General features: G+C 40.8%; 1 protein-coding gene across 5 annotated transcripts in view; it reads left to right on the top strand.

Moving 5' to 3' along the window:
• The window catches only part of UBE2E1 (ubiquitin conjugating enzyme E2 E1), a 50,820-nt gene that overhangs the window by 24,823 nt on the left and 3,813 nt on the right, over nt 1-22,184 (top strand). For all 5 annotated transcript variants that reach the window (XM_013941438.2, XM_067291504.1, XM_067291505.1 and 2 more), the window contains one exon: nt 12,695-12,827. In XM_013941438.2, the coding sequence (XP_013796892.1) occupies nt 12,695-12,827 (133 nt within the window). The remainder of the gene's footprint in view (nt 1-12,694; nt 12,828-22,184) is intronic.

Genomic DNA, 22,184 nt, shown 5'->3' with positions numbered 1-22,184 from the left:
TATGGAATGAGATTAAAAGATAGAGAAATTTAATTTATTTAATTTTTGTGGCATGAAATTAGAAACTGAGATTCCATGTCATATTACATTGCTGAAGCCGGGAATTTAGCAGACTTCAAAAGGACTCGGGCATTTCTATGGAGAGCAAAGCCAGACGGAATTACTCTAGCTTATTTGTAACACCGATTTCAGAAGAGAAATGTACGTGCATGTTTTAGAGGTTCAGCTGGTTACTGATGAGGCTGTTGCTACAGTCAGGAAAGAAAATGACCTGGCACCAGCATTCTGGATCTCGGCGTTTGACATCCCCCATTTGGCACTGGAAACCAGTCGGAGAAAGGCTTTTGGAATAGGTGCACTTCCGATCTGATCCAGCATGGTGATTCCTATATTCCTTCTGATAAGCTGGTAGAGGAACAAAGTTCTGTGACAAAATTTGCATTTGACCTGTGATCAAAGTCTTTGCAGTAATACTATTTCTATTATACTAATGGGTGTATGAAGCTTTATTTATTTATTTATTTATTTTAAGTGCTTAAAAATTGACAGAAAAAAAATGTGTTTACAAACAATCTTATCTTTGCAAGTCATGTTATAACAGATTTGTGCACTGTGAAACATATATATGACACAAGCACCTGCAAGAGTGATTTTCAGAAATATTTTCCTTAATAGCTTTGTTAAATTACTATCTGTCTCAAAGAACTGAGTTTTAAAGGTGAAAACTAAAGAGCGTGCATACTTCAGTTTCTTACTCCAGTGTTTAATCTTAAGGGTGATTTTGCCTGATCAAACTTTGTTTCTGATATCATTAATTCATGGCTTGCAAATTGCATCAATATGACATGTAGTTTTATATATTTATACAGAGTAAATAAAGAAATCATGTCAGTATTGGTAGCTTGCTAATCCATTTGGGTGATTAACATTTACCTACAATTTTTTTGTCATCTGTCTTACCTTACTGTGACAAGCACAAGCTCTGCAGAATGGAACTAGTTTCAGTTAGTTTGCCTTAACTCAAAAAGAGAGTTGTCTCATTATAACTTTTAATTACGTTTGATTAAAAAAACAATTTAAAATAAAACAGTTTATTAAAAGGCTGTTTTAATGATGGGAGTGCCATCTGCCTTTGGAATTTGTCTGTTCTTACAGATTTATTAAGAAGACTGTATGTGTGTACTTTCAGGGTTTTGTTCTATTTACTGACCTTTCCAAACTGCGACCATGATATGGAAACTTAAATGAAGGACTGTTTCTTATCATTATTTTATTTTGAATGTTCAGATGAGATTACCTAAACTAGCTAAGGAATTTTCTAACATAACGTAAATAGTGTAAATATATGTACATTGTAAACATGTTGCTGTTTGAACATCTTTATTATTTCACTGAAAGGAATATTTGAAGTGTACTTTTTGTCTTTTAGTGAGAAAGCCAAGTGAATGAGTCTTTTCAAATGAAGCTGTAGAGACTGGAAACAAACCGCTTTGCTTTCTTCTTGCAGTCCATTTCCTTACCTTCCTATAAGAGAAAAACCTGGGATTTGTAGCTAATGATAGATTCATTTCTCTTCTTGTGTTGATATGTATGTAAAGTTATATCAAACTTGGATATTAAGGCTGTCAGTTCTTCCAGGTGTTTTGCCATATTACCATATATTATTTTGCCTGTTTTGTGTTTGTGCCTAATTGTAAGTAGTGTACTCAGTTTTTCTTCAGAAAGCTAGTAGTGTAAAACTAGGTGCAAACTGCCTAGCTATCTCTGTCAGTTTTAAAGTTTTATAGGCATGCCTCTATAGAAATTTTTTTCATGTGTGTCTGTATGGAAAAATAGCCATGGCATACAAAACTGCACAACTCTCAAAACATGCAAGGAATTCTTTTCTAATCTTTTCACTATTGCTTTAAGGCATTAATTGTAACAGTAGCCAGGTTATAATGTTAGAAAATGTGAATTGCTTATCTGAAACAATTGCATATGTGTGAGTGGTGTGCTTTCCTTCCTGTGTACGTAATTATGAAACATAATAGAAATTTAGAATTGCTACAAATTAAATTGTTAACACTATCCAGTCTAGAAATACGTGAATTTTTACTAAATGCCACTGAAGATCCTTCTCTATGAACTTTATAGGTTGTTTAGGAAGTTTATGAGAAAACAGGTATTTGTTGTGAACTTGAAGAGCCTCTGGATTATGAGAGCATACCTGAAGTAGTATTTAATATCAGTATTTTCAGCTAATTATAATGTGCAATTCCCTTTTACCCAGCTGCCTGTGGGCCTCTGTTGCCAGAACTTAACTGCCATCCATGGGTGTGTTGTTTCCAGCTTATTAAATTGTTGTTAAGTCTTCCCTCTTACGTGGAAATTGGGGAGGGACAGACCCCATGCTGGCTTTTATGTATGTGGTTTGCTTTTTATATAGGTGTAAGTGATGTAATGCCCTAAGTGAGTTGAAGCTCTTCTTGCCTGGCACTTCATTGTCTGTAATGTTTCCTTACATTCTTGAGATGCTTTCAGTCAAAAACATAGTGAAATGAAGGCATTGTGAAGTTCAAAAGTCAAAAAAGAAAGCTGTCAATGATAACTTTTTTTTTGTTTGGGGGGCAAGTTACTTAATGGCTGAATAGGGTTCTGGAGAAAAAAGATAATTTGCAAAGGACTATCTCTCCCTTCAAGTTAAGGCATGAAAGTTGGGCCCCAACACTGTATACATTATTTGAGACCACTGCTTAGTTCTCTTGTGACACCTAATGTGGATTAAATTTAATATTCCTAATACTTTGAAGACAAAAAACAAATAAAACTTCAGAAAGCCACCACAAATTCCTTGTCAGGCTATCCCTGTGAAAAAATCAAGAACTTATTTTGTTTTTAAGTCCTTTTGAAAGATAACTTTTATTTCAAGCTTTGACTCTCAAAGTCAGCTTCAGAATAATATTTACATATGTTGCTGCTACAATAAATGTTGATTAACTGCAGTGACATGGCTAATGCTTGGAACTGTTATTAATAAGAACAACTTGCAGTAGTATATAAACAAATTTTAGTGACTGCTATGTAACTGGCTGACAGCTGTGCTATATTAAATTGTAGGTAAAGTTGTTTTACTTAAAAATAGTAAACTTGCATCTCATATCTCTGTTGAGCAAAACTTCTAGTCTTTGCATGTTACAATTTTAAAAGTCAAAGACAGTGTTTGTCTTAAGAAAACTTTTCTGTTGGGCAGCTTCAATAGTAGTTAAGAACTGTGAAAATCAGTAAAGAGATGCTCTGGGCGTTGCATAATAATTGGTAATACTTTGTTGTTGTCTTGAGAAGGGTAAGCAAATTTTGTATTGGTATTGGGTGGTTTGTTTAATTTTGCTCTTGCTGCCTGCAGTGGGTTAAACCAAATGCAGTGATCTTGATTTGTTGAGTGAATGACAAGGAAAGTAAGCTGATGTAGGAAGTTTAATGTAGATAAAAGAGAAGGGGAAGACATCCAGATTAGATTTTTTTTTTCTTTCTAGGTTTCATATAGCTTTAAAATATATCCTTCAAAAGACGTATGCCACGGATTATATTTTGATTAGCAACATAATGTTATTGGTATCAGCACTGATATGCTGATTGGAAGCAATATAGTGGCCAAGCTAATGTGATGACCTAGTTCTCCAGGTAAGTAGTGATGATGCCACCTATCCATGATCTAATGGGAAAGTGACTGTGTTGGTGTTGATTGGCTGATACATTTGTTTTAATTTGTAGTATGTTTTTAAGGTGAATTGGTTGCTAAGTAGTTGGCGGGACAATGGTAGAGGGATCAGTTTTGGAGCACATGGTACATGTGAAGATTTTTTTCTTTGGGTTATGTTTTCTTGATAAGTTAAAGTTGCATATAAAGTGGTAATCTTAAGTACTGCATGATCTGGTCTGAGTACAGACTTTCTACAGAATTGCTTTTGTTACAGGACAAGAGAGACTGCAGTACACTTGTAGTCTGACAGTGCATTGTCTGTCCTCTTTAAAATAACCTTTTTTCCCCCATGGAACTGTGAAAGCTAGCTTGAGGAGACAGTTGGGTGAAGCCACAAGGACCATGTCCTTACTAGTTTGAGGAAGTTCGAGAGTCTTTGCTTTCAATTTTCAGCACAGCAGGGGCCTCTTGCCAAATATTACACATAATTTTTAACTTTCTGGGGCTAGTTTTTGCAAACTGGTTTGTAGCTGCCATTGCCTTTTCAACCTAAGTTGTTTAGCATATGCATTTCTTGATCTATGGAATTAGTAGTTATAACAAAATGAATAGTGTAAACTGATGATAATGAAGTCTGCAATAATCAGTCCACTATGTTATCTTAATGCTGAATAGGTAGCTTTACTAAACAGATGGGATTCTTTTTTAATAGAGCAAATGACTTCTGAAGAGACAGAAGCTTCCATATCACATGAATCTAAACAAAGTAGTTAGCTTAGAAGTTTTGCTACTGATGTACTACAGGGTACCTAAATATTTATGATGTGCTGGGATTATCTATCTGTTTATCAAGACCACCTTTCATATTCCCACACTGATATGGGTAGGACAGTAATTTGGCATGGCAGATGAAAACACAGATGTATGTTCTGGCTTGATTCTGGAATGGCAGGTTAATTGTGGTGAATATCCATTTTTCCTTGTGGGTAAAACATGATTTAGGGGAGAGCCCTCTGATTGCTTTAAAGAAGCATTGGACAGGCTGCTTCTGGGAGGAGAAAGGGGGTGTTACAGAGCTGTTATGTTTTTAGAGAGGATAGGGATAGGTAATAGGAGGAAGCAGAGCATTTGTTTTTGTTTTATCTTCTGAGGTGTACACCACAGCTGAGATTAATGACCCAAGAACTTTGGTATTTACTAATAGCATTGATATGCTGTTTCTAAGCGGAATTGATTCTCTTTTCTTGTCTCTAAATACAGAACTGTCAATTTGGTTGGGCAATCACTTTGAAAGTGTGTTTGCCTTATGAAAGCATTAAAGTTACAGAAATAAATATGTTTACTAGTATACTAGCTACCTGTACGCTAGCCCTGTTGGAATTTGAGGTCCTGAGCAAGTGGTGCAGTCACACAAATGTTGCATTTGTGGGAATGCTTAGTTTTGCTTACCAATTGTAAATTACACATCTGTGCCATAAATACTAAATTTGGAAATGAGGTCTGATGGGGACAGATATTCCTTCACATCATGTTGGCAGCTAATAATCCGGCTGACAAATGGCAGGAAGGAAACTGATGGTAAAAATAACACAAGGTTAAGTTGGCAGAGCATAGCTTCTACCATCACATCTTTTTGTCATTTTAAATAAGCCACTGCTGATTGTTAGGCGAGTCAGATTCTCTTCTACTCTTTCCCAATTTATTTTATTCTTTCCTGTGCAGGGTATTATTTAATGGGAGAAGCAAGGTCAAATATAAGCCAGTACATTTTAATTTGGGCGTGGTGGTGGTGGTAAGGTGTCAAGCAAGGACTGTGAGGCGAAGAGGAAAACAGATTTGCATACAATAAAAGTAATTTCACTGACATTTTTAAAGCTTGGCATTTCATGTGTTTGCATACTGTATATATTGAAACCATAGACTTCCAGAAGCAGTCAGCCTCTCTGTAGTCAGGCTGGACACTTGGAGAATGGCCCTGCATGTAGTGGGACAAACTTCAGCGCTTTAAGGCAGAGAAGGCTAGGAAGAAGCCAGCTCTAAGGAAAGAGGAAGCCCTTGAGAGTTGAGCAGGCTGGATTTATTTTCAATTTTGGAACCAATGCTAAATGGATTAATTTCTCTTGAACCTTTTTATGAGGACTTGCTTCTAAATTGAAGTGATTATTGTTAAACTAGATAGAGCTGCAGCACACTCCTGAGAATATTCTAAGTCTCCTCCCGACCTCTGCGTTAACTGAGCTTTTATTTGAAATCTTTGAAGCCCAGTTTAAAAATCAAGCTTTGCAGCAAAATTATTCAAGAGGGCTGGCCTTTTCGCAGAGTAGTTTTGTAGTAACTGCCAAGTAATATGTTGCTGAGACTAAAATATTTCAGGTGATGGCCCTAAATTTTCAAGTACTCCTGTTGTAATTGAAAAGAGTGAGTTCTTGGAAAGGATCAGGCCCTCTTGGTTGTGATGTGATCTTGTTGCCAAATATTTTTGATATAAACTGTTCTCACCTGGAAAACCTACTTTATTTTTTTTCCAAAGAAATACTCTCTGAAACAGTTTTCCCTGAAGTCTCATAAATCCCTGTGTAGCACCTTATCAATTCCATTATCAGAGCTATTTAGTTCCTTTTTTTTTTAACATCCTAAGAATGTAATTCACTGCACAGTTTACCATCCAGTTTAAGCTTTGTGCAATTTATGTGCAATTTTTCAATCCCCCCTGTTTTACATTAGTCTGATACTTAAGGGAAAAGCTTTCCAGATGCTAAAAACAGAAATTTTGTGTGCTCTTCTCTCTTAGAAACATGGTGGGATTTGTAAGGCATTTACCCTTGTGCAATAATACTGTGACTGCCATTTTAAATTTAAGGCAGAAAATACAATAACTATCAACAAGTTACAACAAAAATAATAATATTTACTGCTTTGTATTTTAAAAACATATCCCTGAACATGGATTAGAAAGAGAATTAAGTTTTGTTACCACAATTTTATAGTTGAAAGTGCTGTAGCAGTAGAATATTCCATCTTTGCTTACTTACCTCCCTTTTTATTCCTTTGCTTCCTTCTTATTTTTTAATTACAGCCAGCTGCAACTTTTTCCCTTACCCTCCTTTCCCTATGCCTCTCATTGAACTCCTAGACATTTCACCCATGGTCAATCCATCATTTGTAGCTAATCTTGACACAGGGGAGCAGCTTGGCTACTGTATAATGGCAGTGGGCAAAAATATTGCTCCGATTCACATAGTCACATGATAATTCAGTATGTTACCATTAACTTTCCATGGTTGCCTAGGGGAGGTTTTGTTGTCATGATTTTTTTTTTCTTTTCTTTTCCTTTCTTTGATTAAAAATGAGAGGCAGGAAAATTGTACCCGACATTTAAGCTACTGGACTGAAAAGTGGCAATTAAATGGATGGCCCAGGATATCTTCTTAACTGCTTCTGTTTGTCTGGTCAAATTTCTTCCCAATAACTATGTAATGTTTTAATGGTTATTTTATAAATGAAAAACCTGTTTTAAGTTGTGCACAAGTGTCTTTGGATTGCATTGTAGGGTGCTTAGCGTAGTGGGGTCCTGTCCGTGAATGGAGTGCCTCAGTGCTATAGTATTAAAAATAATAATCATCATAATACATTTTAGTAGCTAAAGTGTGTGGGGGAAGTGACAATTATTTATAAAATTACAGCTGTGCATTAATATGAAGTTTTTGACATGACATTGTGACCAAAGGATTAGCTGCTTTTTTTTTTTTTAACTTGACTTTGACATTCCCATTTTTAACACAGCTTAATTAAGGGTCTGTAGAGCAAAATTTCTTTAAATAAGGGATTTTGTAAGTGTGTGTGTTTTCAATGGCTAAGCTAAGTAGCTGTCCTGCTTTCTTCCAGGGACCCTGCACCTGCCTCTCCCAGTGAGCTAGGACTTCTGAGGTTCCTCTATAATTCCTGCCCCAAATTCATGCTCACAACCTAGGTTAGCAATCGCAGCATGAACCCTCTTGGTGGACTACCAGAAAAGGCAGCATTTGTAACGCGACGTCAGGAATGTGGTGTATTAGAAAGGAAAATCAAGAAGCACCAGGACTTCATGTGAGGATGTCATCCTTCTTCCCTAGCAGCTACCAGCCAAACTGTTTCTAATGCATTTTGTGCTTGCCTCTTTAAAGAGGAAAAAAATGATGATCTTCTAACAGTCAGCTAAATATTTCCTAAAGCTTCCTAGCAAGGTGATGACCATGTGACCTTTGATATGCAATTCCTTGTTCAGTCACTCACTATTTCTTACCTACAAAACAAAAAAAATCGATGTTGCTATCAGTTTGTAATGGAACAGCTTTACACTGGAGATCATTTAGGTACTCTGCCACCTTGGAATTCCCATATACTTCTAGTATGTTGTTTCTTTCTAGTTTGAGTTATGTCTCTTGGAAAAGGTCGTGTCTGCAGTGTTTTTGGAAATCACATTTATTTTTCTACAAGTGTGCAACTTCAAAACAGCATAGCTACTTGCATCAGACTCTTCCTGCTCAGGAAAAAATAGTCTCATAGGAGTATGGAGTAGTTGAAATATGAGTTCGTAGTTTTGTTGCTTATGGTTTTAATTGAAACACTTGCTAGTTTTTCATTAGCTGCTGTTTACTTCAGCATACCATGAAATTGTCCTTCTTCTCATCCTGAGGGAAGGCGCTCTGGCATTTTAAATGACTGCTAAATCAGTTCCCTTTTAAAAGGAACATACACTTCTTTGGTATATCTGGGTATTTGTGTAGTACCTATAGCATTGACTGGTTTTGATTCATTTATCAATACAGTGCTCTGCTATTGCATGCTCTCTGTATTTCACAGAAGAGGAACTGAAGTATTGACTGGGATATATTTTTACTAGAGGAAAGCTTATGTTATCATGTGGTCAACTCCTAGAAAGGACTAGATAGTTTTCAAATGTATTAGCAAGCTGATGCAAACAGTGGGCTCCTTCCTAGTAATTTTTTCCTGGATCTTGCCCTTGAGAATGTCAGCGGTGTGTTACCTGGGATTTTAGTACATGAACAATATGTGGCTAACAACAAAAAATCCTGCCTTCCCTCCATGACGTAGATATGCTTTGAATAGTTTGCCTAGGGATGTCTGGGCAGAGGAGGGCACTGACTTCGTGGGTGCAAAGTATTGGGTTTGTATTGTGTAATGTAGGCCAGCAGCAGCAGAGGTTATAGCTAACCTGCTTACAGGTAAAAGGCACAGGCTGGCTGTTCTTGCGCTAGACTATCCTATCTGTCATTTCAGGCCTTTTTAACACATGAAAAGGTATGTGTGTATGTGTTTTCTCCATGAATATTTAGTCTCTGAGACGAGAGTTCTATGTTTACAATTGCTTTTCTTCCTGAGTATCAGCAAGGCATCTAAGTATGCAGCCTATTTAGCTAGGCTTTATTCTGCTCCCCAGCCTCTGCTGCAGGCATTTCTAATGTAACTGTTTGTTTTTTAAACTGAGAAAGAACATGGCATCTGCCAGAAAAGGGAGGCAGAGCAAAATGGGCTTTTTCCAAAGCGGCACAAGGCTGGTTGGGACTTACCCCAGGCAGATCTTTGAACTGGGTCTCATCTCTGTGTCTAGAAATTCTCCCTACCTTGCATTTAACAGCAGTATTTGGACTGTTGCTTCTACACTTGAGAAATTAGTTTTTCATTCAAGGACCATCTATCTTTGCACTGGCAATTTCCTAAAGGCATTAATGTCATAACATTTGCCCAGAGCACAGGCTAGCAGCAACTTGGGTATGATAAGGAACAGTTGTTACAGTGGCTGTAGTGCATCCTCACTGAATATATCACTATGTTTCCAGGGAAGAGATGCTCAGCTGTACTGTTGTGTTACACTGATACCATACTTTGATGGTAGGTTGTGGTGGGGTTTGGGTGTTTTTTGTTGTTTGTTGGTTTTTGTTTTTGAGGTCATCTTTTCACTACCAGTCTTCTCTCATTTCTTTCTTTGGAAGTGAAGAGGTTGTGGGTTATTGAGTTTAATACAGAAAGTTGTACCTCGCATACTCTTGTCTTGCAGTGGAAACAATTTATATATAGTTGGCTAAAATTGTATTCACAGTGGTCATATGCTGGGCAGCTTCAAAATGTTGTATTAGTAGATACAGACACTTAATTTGAGCAGTGGTGACACATATCAGGGAGGGTGGCAGCTGTGCCTGTGAGCCCTGTATCTATGTATCAGTGAATTTATTTTTGAAGCGGATAATTGCAAGGATTTTAAACAAAGAATGTAATCTTTAACCTTTGACAATTTTTATATCTCCACCAAAGTTAATGCCACTGCACTTAAGCTATGTTCCAGTATCATCACTTTTCTATTAAGTACTAGGGCGTCTTGAGCTGCTTGATACTACCTAATCCTAATTTAAACCCAAGCAATATTACACTCTGAAGCTGACTTGCATCTCCCTCTTTCAGTCTTTCCTTTATAAGAAATCAATGTTAATATGTAAAAATTGGAAATCTACAGCTATTTCACTCTGTTAATTGAATTATGAAAAGCTTAAAAGGTAAGCTTAGTACATCACTGTTAAAGCCTACTGATGTTTTACAAAGATGTTGCATTCTTTTAATACAGAGGTCTAGCAGTATATTACTTGCATGCAGTGATAGCTCTAATTGGAAACCTCATAGGGTACAAGGGATTTCTAAGACTATTATAAATAATAATACATTATTTTTTAAGTCAGTGGGATTTCTTTTATTGACAGTCCTTTGGGTTGAAGCTGGGAATAAAATGCAAAATGTTGAAATATTTCTCATTGCTTCAGAAGGCTGTATTCAGTGCTAATTGCACACCACATTTCTTGAATGTTGAAGTGCTCCCAGTTGGCAGGTCTTGTGATATAAATTCCAACAGTAAATTGGTACTAACAAATCTCAAGTACCTGTTCTGTTCAGTAGCTCCATCTTTAGGGGAGGGAGGGGAGAAGGATGATCATTGGTGCAACTTGGAGCAATGATGGTGTTTCAGTAGGTTGCTAATACATATATAGAGAGGTGATTCCTTGGAGTGGTGGCTAAGGGTGCCCAAGAGAGTCCTTTTTGGTAAGTTTTCACAGTTAAGCTGGTGCCTTTCAAGAGCTAGAGCTTCCTGTCAAGATATCATGCTATTCCAATTCATTGAGCAAGTGGTAGCTGGAGAGTAATGAGTGTCCAAATATATGGACCCATATAGGACAGGGACAAGTCATTAAGGTGGAGCAGGATGCCGGGAATCTTCAGGATGAAAAGGCTTTTACTTTAATTTAGTGCAATTCTTGTGAGCAGTGTGAGGTTTTGTGTTTTGATGAGAGAAATCTTTCCCCAACAGATGGTGCATCACTTTGCACAGAACCTGTCTCCCTTTAATACCTTCCTACATGCTCTCCCTCCCCTACAAGCATGCTTTTAGTGGTAGCTTCACTATTACTGAACTAGTTAGCATCAAAATATCATGAACTTTTATTTTCTGTGCAATCTGAAAATGAAATTTTAGAGAGATTTGATAACAAAACTAATTGGCTTCCTCTCCCCTGATTCCCTTGCTGTCAAGAACATGTTCACCGGTACTGCAGAGGGCAGGAAAAAACAGGTCTCTGATCCCTGTTATGTTGAGAATTTATATTTTTGTAATTGTATTTCTATTTGTAACACTATTACTAACACCAGCAACACTAGCAATTACTTTGGTTCCCTTCACAGTAATCAAATGCATATTGTCATGTATATATTGAATTTATTGGATTGCCTTCCCTCTCAAGTGTTACTGCTCCATGCTTGTTATAATATGAGAAGAGCCTTTGTTTATCCCTCTGCCTCACACCAGCCTGGTTAAAAGAAAGGGGAGGGAAGAGGAAAAGCTGTCTTTTCTTGCATTAGGGATGTTAAAATCCAGCCCCTTGCAGAACAAGGGCAGAAGAGATTTTGGAAGTCACAGCACATGCATGATGGGAAAAGCTGTGTCAGCACCTCCCTTTATGCAAAGGGAGTTTCCAGCCCTAGCATCTTGCTGATAAAATACTACTGTAGCAGCACAGAAAGAAAGAGGTAGCAATGGAGTCCTAAACCATTAACGGCATTATAGGTTGAGCTGCACTTTGAAATATTGAGAGGCATATGGCACACTACAGAATGCAAGTTTCTGAGGATGTCAATAAAACTAATTTTCAACAGGCGGACATTTGTGTTCTGCAATATCTTTAGTGTGTATTGTTCTTTGAGAGGTGCTAGTAAGTTAGGGAGAATCTAGAATTAGACAAAGCTGATTTGAGAAAGCACAGTTTTAGTTTGACATGATGAGTTTAATTCTCCTTACAAAATGTAGTTCTGTAATGCAGACAGTATCAATGGGATCAGTCCATGTGGCTTTATTTTAGAAATCATTGTAGCAAAATGATATGAGTGAGGAAAATCTTGACATTTAAGAGTGTCATCATACACTTGGATTCACTTAATTATACAAAGTGAGCCATGGTTTAGCAATAATGTAGTGATATACTTTTACTCTTGTGTGCTATGTTTTAGGATGAATAAAATCGGTATCAGTCCCTAAATTATTAAATATGGTCTTTGATGTGATGCAGTTATAGTAAGGCTGAGCTACAGCAGCCATTTCTGAAATATAGTAAAAACTTTTTCTTTGAAACTTTCATGTTTTCTGTTATGTTGAGATTGTTGTGTTGTAGTTTGTTTAGGAGAAGTTCTGGGTAATGCTTCTTTTATAAACGTCAGATGAGAGAGGCTGAAAAAAACAGCCATTCCTAGTTTCTCAGCAGACCTTTGCTAAGCAGTCTGGAACACTGAGTCCAAATAAGACTTCAGGGATTTTTTGGAAGCATTCAGTCTACTTTGTATCATGGTCTTTACTCCAGGTGGTATATGAAGTGTAATGCTGAAAACATTCTGCTGTGTCATACTCTGAGAATATATGAGGTCATATTTATTCAAACTGTGGTAATATTCTTAAACTATTTGTTTTTTATCTCTTAGCGCTGGCCCCAAAGGTGATAACATCTATGAATGGAGATCAACCATTCTAGGACCTCCAGGCTCAGTCTATGAGGGAGGTGTTTTCTTCCTTGACATCACATTTACACCAGAATATCCTTTCAAGCCTCCAAAGGTAAGACACCTGTAGTTGATATCTTAGGTTATGAATGCTCAACAAACCATTTAGTAGCAAGCAGTGTTAATGGGATGCAGCCCATTTGAAAGTCAGTATACTTTAAGAACAAGTTTAAGCTCATTTCAGACACTGCATTGGTTTCTCTTAGCTAATGTTAACTGCTTTTCCAGTCCATTTGATCACTATTTTAGAGCTTGTTTTCTTTTCCCTGTTTCAGTTTAAGAGAGCCTATACAGTTAGTACAGGCATCAGGACAGGACTGAGAAACTGAAAAGTAAACAAACTTGGGTAGGGGGGAGGAAACAAATGTTTGTTTCTCTAATCACTCAGTTACCACAAGTGTAGTATTTTTGTATGTTTTGGACACTAAAGTGGAATTTAAGTTTTTGGTTTTGTTGGGCGCTTGTGTTGTTTACTTACTTGTGCAGTAGCAATCTTTTTCTGTAGTTGTGTGATATTTTTGAAACTCTCATATTCCATTGTTGTTGTGTTCTAATGCTACAAGGCAAATACCAGGGCAAGTGAACGTTATCTTGTGGTTCACATACTTGGCCAGAGGAAGAGTGTTCGTTAACAAGAAGAGGTGGTTGTATACACACTTCATGTTTGCCTTGTATTTGAAAGCATTTATGTGCATGTTTAACTTTCTACTCAAGAGTAGTCACACTGATGAGATAAACACCAATGACTGCAGCGCCTTCAAAGATGTTGGTCTAGTCTGGAGTAGAAAAGACTTCCTGCCATAGCTCAGGCCATCAGTCCATTTTAGTGGAGACGCTGCTAATTGGTCATACCAGCCGAATTAATAAAAATTTCCCAAATGAAGGAAACTGTTGAATTGTTTTTGTCAGTGTAACTACGGCTTTTTTGGTAGCATGAAGACATTAAATTCCACCTGTCAGCTTAGGGCTCTGATCCACAAGCAGCATGGTCTACCTTGGGACATCTGTAGTGATTTCCTGGTGACACCTGTCCATCCCTCTTAGGGAGGTCCTCTGGCTGTATGGATGGTTCTGCTTCTGTGTCTTGGGTTAGAATTTAATTCAGTTCAGAATACTTTTTTATTATTTTGTTTGTAATTAGCTTGCATAAGAAGTAATGGATAACTTTTTGTCCAACAACATCTTATGTCATGAGCCCAATAAGTATTTAAAGAAGGATCTTTGGCCTTCATGTGTGCTATTCCACACTTTTGCTTCCCACGCTACAGGCTGGAAGCATTTACGGTCTCAGGTTTGTCCAGCCTGATACCTCAGCAGACCTTATTGTAACTACCAAAGTATTGAGATGGCCCTGTATGCTGAGTTCTCTGACACAGAACCAAAAATACAGTTTTGTCAGTCCAGTTCAGCCCTGTTTTCTGTTCTGGGCCTCTGACTGGGATCTCTTTGCCCTTATCTTTGGATCTAAACCTTCACCCAGACTAAAAAACACATTGGATTAAAAAAAAAAAAAAAAAGCACCACATATTAAGGCCTCAAAAAACTAGTTCAGTGGAGGTTCACTGTATTGTAGCAGAGTTGCATTTAAATGGAGTCTTTCATCTAGCAGCATCTAAGCTGATTTACAAACCACATATACATATGTGAATAAAATATGTATTGCTTCAGTCCCATGGGGATGGGATGTAGGAGAAAGCATAGCAGTGATCTAACAGCATCTGCCTGTGCTACTTGTGTACTTTGGGTTCTAAATGAAGAATCTTTTCCTTGCTGAGAACCAAAGACTGTTATAGTGGCTCCTGTATTAACACCTTTGCTGGTGTTAATCAATGATAGTGTGGAAAATATAATTACCATATTAACGTAATGCTTGCTCCTACTTTCTTCCCACTAATTTGTTGATTTCAAGTTGCCCAGCTGCTTGCACTGACTGGTAAATATTATTTGTGGGTCATTTGGAAGTGGTAGGACTAATGTGATTGCCATAGCTTTCCTATATTTTAGGGCAACAAGTGAAGAAACAGCTAGTTCAAACAATGCCAGTGTATCATCTTGATGATAAACATTAGTAGAGTAGCAGAATGGTTGAAGGCAATTTCAAACGCCTTGACCTCTGAAAATATTAAGCTGACTGGAGTGAAAGGACTAGTTTCCCTTGAATCTTCCTCGGTAAGCCTTCAAAGAGAGGTGGAAGAAAACTTCTGCTGCCCCTTTAAGTCCTCTGTAACTATTAGGAGGACAGTCCTACAATGGGCTGCCCCATAGCAAAGTGCCTATAGCAGAACACATTTCATAACTTGAAAATGAAATGTCATTAAAGGACTTGCCTTTTTAAAAAAAAAAAGGGGGGGAGGGCACAGGGAGAGACAGAGAGAAAGAGATGAAACTGGTCATCCTGGCAGGCTGCCAAGTTCTTAGGAGGATGAGTGAAAGAAGGTACTGCAGTATAGCCACTACTGACAAATGTGGTTGGCAAGCATCCTGTAACAAATGTGTGGTGACGATATAGAGGTCCAGGCTTTGAGGACTGGTGCTAGCTCCAACTGAGAGTTTAATACAATATGTTAAAGGATATGTTGGGGCAACCTTTTGGGGGAAGATGTTGCCGTAGGAGAGTCGGAGGGCCTGTGCAGTAAGTGATACTAACTGATTCCTAGAAGGATAGAAAGAGGGACAGCTGCCTTCTGCAATGTTTTCCTCACATTGTTTTGCTTGTACAGAAAGTTTGGTTGCTGTTCCATTGATGCCTCAATTTTCCTGTCTGCAAATAGAAAGAGTAGTTTGTCAACCTGCACTACTGTACTTGAGCCTGGAGAAGTGAGAAGTCATAAATTCGACTTTGAAATACATCAGACAATACAAGGGACTTCAGTGGGAGAAATCTGAAACAGGGCCAGATACTCCCTCTCTTTGTCCTAAATATGCATAATGGAGCTCTTTTGCATTCATTGAGCACTTCATACAGCACTTTGAAGAAGTTAGTGGTAATCTGTTCTCCATTTTTCTATTTTCATTTTATGTGGTAGTCTGTTTTTGCCTTTATGTTTCAGATAGCGACTGAGGCAGGCATATGCTGGGTGGGCCTGTATTCAGGAGTATCCAATAAACAAGTATAATGAGAATTTAAGAGTTCAATATTTGGTCCTCAAGATGACTGCTATTGTTTCATACTATTACACTGAATATTTTCCCAAGTGTTGCATTATAGTTTGGTTAGATATCATTTACCAAGGTGAAAACTGTAGCTTGGGTTGACCTGGTGCGTGCTTTTATCATTCATATTAATAACCTCTAACCACTTCCTTCCCCCCACTCCCATTTTGCTGGTTGTGTAAATTAACCTACACTGTCACTTCAGGGTAAGGTTGAGATTAGCTTCTTTGTGTCTTTTCAAAAGCTGTGCTTAACTTTGTGTAGTTACTGCATTAATATAATCTCAGGTGAGACATTCCCAAAGGATTGTTCAGTTCCACTATACTTTTCTGCTATTCCACACAGTAGTTTCTTGACCCTGAATACATTGTACTACCTTTTAAGTATCTCAGTTTCTCCTGGTTTTGGTTTGAATGTGCTAGTTTTATGTGATTTTTTTTTTTTTATTCCTATAATGTATAATGAGCATTTACTCTAAACGTTGTTTGTTTGTTTGTAAGTGGGCTTGTAATTCCTCCCCCTTTCCCAGTTTCATTTGGGTTCTCTGCGCTGCTGGCTTTTGTACCATCAGCAAAAATTGTAAATGGTAAACAGCTGGGCTACATGTGTCTAACACCATCCCAGTTCTGTCTTGCTGCTTAAGTGAAAAAAATTTTAGATCTTTCCCACAGTGCTTTCGGTAGGCAGAGCTCCTCTAACTGGAGAAACCCACTTTTGGTGCCATGGTAAAACCCTTAAGATTTCACCAGGCTGTTGTGCACGTATATGGGAGTTTTATTTCTTTCTCTCTTTCTTCTCCTTCCCTAAGCAATAATAAAAAAGTAAGTCTGATTCTCAGAGGCAAATATGATTTGTGCCTTGTTATAAGTTATTAGTCCACTGGACTGAGAGATTGTCTAAAGAGATTGCTTTCTCAGATATCAAGTATTTAACTGTTGTGCTCAAATTAGAACTCTTGACCTGTCTGTTAATTTGGTACTTATTGTATCAACTTGGAAATACTCCACGCTTCCCCTTCTGGAAGTGTTTAATCTGTTAAAATTATTACCTCACCTACATTTAGAAGCCTTCTTGGAAAGAGACCAAAGCTGTAGGTCAAATAGAGAAATACTGAGCAAGCAGTGGGCTGGATTGAGGGCTGCTTGGGAACCAAAGGCAAAGCCATTGCCAGCAATTGTAAATGCCACCAACTTCTCTTTTGTCTTACAGTAAACAGTATGGGTTAGGGTAGGTATCACCGAGTCAGGTCAGCCCTCTGTTCAGGCTGATGTACGTGGGTCCCACATGACTGTAGAGAGCCCTTGCTGCTCTTCCCATTGAGGATTACATGATCTAGGAAACGAACATCATCCTGTTGTTTTACCTGCTGTACCTCTGAGGTTCTGTGTGGATAGCAGCAGGGTTCTTGTTTCTAGAGTTGTAGCTTGTTGCAGGGCAGGGGGGCACATCTCTGGTCTCTCGCAGACACTATGCTGTTCCCACCCATAATGTGCAAAAATGCAGGGATTTTTTGCTTTTTTGTTTTTTGTTTTAATCTAAAATCCAAGCAATTTACAAGGAACAAAGTGGAAAGTCTCCCCAAGTGCATAGTGTGGGTGTCTCCAGTGTGACAAGTAACTGCAGTTGTGAGACCAAAAATAGCTGGAGTGCTCTGTACATCAGGAACGTTCTTGGAAACTTAGAGATGCAGTACATGGAAAACAAGAAGCGCTACAGTTTTGCAGCTATGTAACCCCACCCCACCTCTGCTCCCAGAGCCTGGAAGAGGAGAGTCACAACCAACGTTTTTGCATCAGAAAGACAGTAGGAAAAAAAAAAAAAGACGGTTGACTGGCAAGTTTTATGTGTGGGCTGATCTAATCTCAGGGGAAAACACTAGTGTGTTTTTCTCGTCATACCACACGCTTACCAAATGTGTTTCACAAATACCCCTGTGACCTATAAACAGACAATAAAATTTGTGGGTGTGGATAGCTGACAAATTCTGAGGATTTAGGGCATGAACCCTACAACCTTTATTCATGCAGATAATACTAATTCATGCAAGTTCCACCAAATTTGTTGTCACTGTTCCTCAAGTGAGTCAGGAGACCTTTCTACAGGTCACATTCTTCTGAAAACAGTGTCATCATGCTTTTGTTTCTCTTTTGGATAACTTTTGTGGCAAGTTGCCCAGTTCATTCACATTTCCCAAATTTGAAAACAATAAAATCCAACTGACTTCTCTGTATGCTGAGCACTTAGAATCACAGAATCACAGAATCGCTGAGGTTGGAAGGGACCTCTGGAGATCATCTAGTCCAACCCCTCTGCTCAAGCAGGGTCGCCTAGAGCACGTTGCACAGGATCGTGTCCAGGCAGCTTTTGAATATCTCCAGAGAAGGAGGCTCCACAACCTCTCTGGTCAACCTGTTCCAGTGCTCTGTCACCCTCACAGTGAAAAAGTATTTCCTCATGTTCAGATGGAACTGCCTGTGTTTCAGTTTGTGCCCGTTGCCTCGCGTCCTGTCGCTGGGCACCCATCGTCTTGACACCCTCCCTTCAGATACTCAGACACATTGATAAGATCTCCTCTCAGCCTTCTCTTCTCCAAGCTAAACAGGCCCAGCTCTCTCAGTCTTTCCTCATAAGAGAGATGCTCCAGTCCCCTAATCATCTTTGTAGCCTTTCGCTGGACTTGCTCCAGTAGTGCCACATCCCTCTTGTACTGGGGAGCCCAGAACTGGATGCAGTACTCCAGATGTGGCCTCACCGGGGCTGAGTAGAGGGGGAGAATCACCTCCCTCGACCTGCTGGCAACACTCTTCCTGATGCACCCCAGGATACCATTGGCCTTCTTGGCCACAAGGCCACATTGCTGCCTCATGCTTAACTTGGTGTCCAGCAGCACTCCCAGGTCCTTCTTGGCAGAGCTGCTTTCCAGCAGGTCAACCCCCAACCTGTACTGGTGCAATGGGATTATTCCTCCCTAGGTGCAGGACCCTGCACTTGCCTTTGTTGAACTTCATGAGGTTCCTCTCCGCCCACCTCTCCAGCCTGTCCAGGTCTCTCTGAATGGCAGCACAGCCCTCTGGCGTATCGGCCACTCCTCCCAGTTTTGTATCGTCAGCAAACTTGCCAAGGGTGCACTCTGTCCCTTCATCCAGGTCATTGATGAAGTTGAACAAGACTGGACCCAGTACTGACCCCTGGGGGACACCACTAGCTACAGGCCTCCAACTAGACTCTGCACTGCTGATCACAACCCTCTGAGCTCTGCCATTCAGCCAGTTCTCAATCCACCTCACTGTCCACTCATCCAGCCCACACTTCCTGAGCTTGTCTATGAGGATGTTCTGGGAGACAGTGTCAAAAGCCTTGCTGAAGTCAAGGTAGACAACATCCACTGCTCTCCCCTCATCTACCCAGCCAGTCATTCCATCAGAGAAGGCTATCAGATTGGTTAAGCATGATTTCCCCTTGGTGAAGCCATGCTGACTACTCCTGATCACCTTCTTGTCCTCCACATGCTTGGAGATGGCCTCCAGGATGACCTGCTCCATCACCTTTCCAGGGATGGAGGTGAGGCTGACTGGCCTGTAGTTCCCTGGGTCCTCCTTCTTGCCCTTTTTGAAGACTGGGGTGACATTGGCTTTCTTCCAGTCCTCAGGCACCTCTCCTATTCTCCATGACCTTTCAAAGATGATGGAGAGTGGCCTAGCAATAACATCCGCCAGCTCCCTCAGCACTCATGAGTGCATCCCATCAGGGCCCATGGATTTGTGGGTGTCAAGTTTGCTTAAGTGATCTCTAACCCGATCCTCCTCGACCAAGGGAAAGTCTTCCTTTCTCCAGACTTTCACCCTTGTCTCCAGGGTCTGGGGTTCCTGAGGGCTGGCCTGACCAGTAAAGACTGAAGCAAAGGCGGCATTCAGTAACTCTGCCTTCCCTGCATCCTTCGTCACCAGGGCACCCACCCCATTCAGCAAAGGCCCCACATTTTCCCTAGTCTTCCTCTTGCTACTGATGTATTTGAAGAAGCCCTTCTTGTTGTCCTTGACATCTCTTGCCAGATTTAATTCCAAATGGGCCTTAGCCTTCCTCGTCGCATCCCTGCATGCTCTGACAACATTCCTATATTCCTCCCAAGTGGCCTGTCCCCCTTTCCACTTTCTGTATACTTCCTTCTTCTGGATGAGTTTTGCCAGGAGCTCCTTGCTCATCCATGCAGGTCTCCTACCTCCTTTGCTTGACTTCCTACTCATAGGGATGCACCGCTCTTGAGCCTGGAGGAAGTGATGTTTGAATATTAACCAGCTCTCTTGAACGCCCCTTCCTTCTAGGGCCCTAACCCATGGGATTCCTCCTAGTAGGTCGCTGAAGAGGCAAAGTTTGCTCTCCTGAAGTCCAGGGTTGCGATCCTACTTAGTGCCCTGCTGCCTCCTCGCAGGATCCTGAACTCTACCATCTCATGGTCATTGCAGCCAAGGCAGCCCCCGACCTTCACATCTTCCACCAGTCCTTCTTTGTTTGTTAGTACGAGGTCCAGCAGCACACCTCTCCTTGTTGGCTCCTCCACCACCTGTGTCAAAAAGTGATCATCAGTGCTCTCCAAGAACCTCCTGGACTGTTTGTGCCTAGCTGTGTTGTCTTTCCAGCAGATATCAGGGTGGTTGAAGTCCCCCATAAGAACCAGGGCCTGGGATCGTGAGGCTACTTCCAGCTGTCTGTAGAAGGCCTCATCGACTTCCTCATCCTGATCAGGTGGCCTGTAGTAAGCACCCACAACAGTGTCACCCATGCTAGCCTGCCCTTTGATCCTTACCCATAAGCTCTCGACTCGCTCTTCATCCACCCCTAGGCACAGCTCAATACTTTCCAGTTGCTCTCTCACGTAAAGAGCAACTCCACCACCTCGCTTGCCTGGCCTGCCTTTCCTAAAAAGCACGTAGCCATCCATGACAGCACTCCAGTCACGCAAGCTATCCCACCATGTCTCTGTAATGGCAATGAGATCATGGCCCTGCGACCGCACACAGGTCTCTAGTTCTTCCTGTTTGTTCCCCATGCTGCGTGCATTGGTGTACAAGCATTTCAGAGTGGTGATCGAGCATGCAGGTTTCCCAGGAGGGGTAAAAGAGGATCCTCCATAGCCACATCCCATGCGCACTTCCCTGGCTGCATTCACCTGCTGGAGGCGTCCCGACTTGAGCTGTCTTTTGCCAACTACCCTGGCACTATAACTCTCCCCTTCCCCCACCTTTCCTAGTTTAAAGCCCTCCTTACCAGGTTGGCCAACCTGTTGGCAAAGACCCGTGCGCCCCGCTTTGTGAGGTGGATCCCATCTCTCGCCAGCAGTTGTCGATCTTCAAACAGGGTCCCATGGTCGTAGAAACCAAAACCCTGTTGCCAACACCAGCGGCGCAGCCAGTCGTTAACTTGGAAAGTCCATCTTCTCCTCCTCTCAACCATCCCCCTCACTGGCAGGATTGAGGAGAAGATGACCCGGGCTCCCAGACCCTTGACCACCATCCCCAGAGCTCTGAAATCCTGCTTGATGGTCTCCAGTTTGCCCTTGGTGTCATTAGCACCCACATGGAAGAGCAGCAGTGGGTAATAGTCCTAAGCGTGGACAAGCCTTGGCAGTCTTTCCATGACATCTCTCACGCAAGCCCCTGGCAGGCCACAAACCTCTCTAGACATGAGGTCAGGTCGGCAGATAGATGCCTCTGTCCCCTGCAGCAGGGAGTCCCCCCACAGCAATCACCCACCGCTTCTTCCGGGCGTTCCAGCAAGGCACAGGATCTGTTGTTCCAGGTACTTCCTTTGCAGCCATGCCGATCTCTTCCTCATCCTGGAGGGCGCTAAACCTGTTCTTCAGCTGCAAGTCTTCAGGAAGAGTAGGAGCCTTTCTCCTCCCACGAGCAGTGACCAGTTTCCAGCCTTCTTCTACGGTGTTATGATGTACCGTTTCACACGGCACAGAGCCCTCTGGCAACTGCACTGCTGTGAGGGGTTGGGGCTCCCAAAGCTGCACAGTCTCCAAGAATACCCTGTCTATCTCTTGCTCATCTTCTCGGATGTTGCGCAGCCTACTGACCTCCTCCCGTAACTCCCTTACCTGATGGCACAACTTGTCAACAGCAGCACACCTCCTGCAGGAGAGCTGACTGCCAGCCCAGGCCTCCCGGAGAGGCCCCAAGCACTCCCTGCAGCCTGAGACTTGTAGAGCTGCATCTACTGTCAGAGGGTCAGTCTGGGTCCAAGCCTCTGACACAGC

This window comes from Apteryx mantelli, chromosome 2 (genome assembly GCF_036417845.1).
Source record: "Apteryx mantelli isolate bAptMan1 chromosome 2, bAptMan1.hap1, whole genome shotgun sequence".
Lineage (NCBI taxonomy): Eukaryota > Metazoa > Chordata > Aves > Apterygiformes > Apterygidae > Apteryx > Apteryx mantelli.
This window is presented reverse-complemented; position numbering and strand designations above follow the sequence as displayed.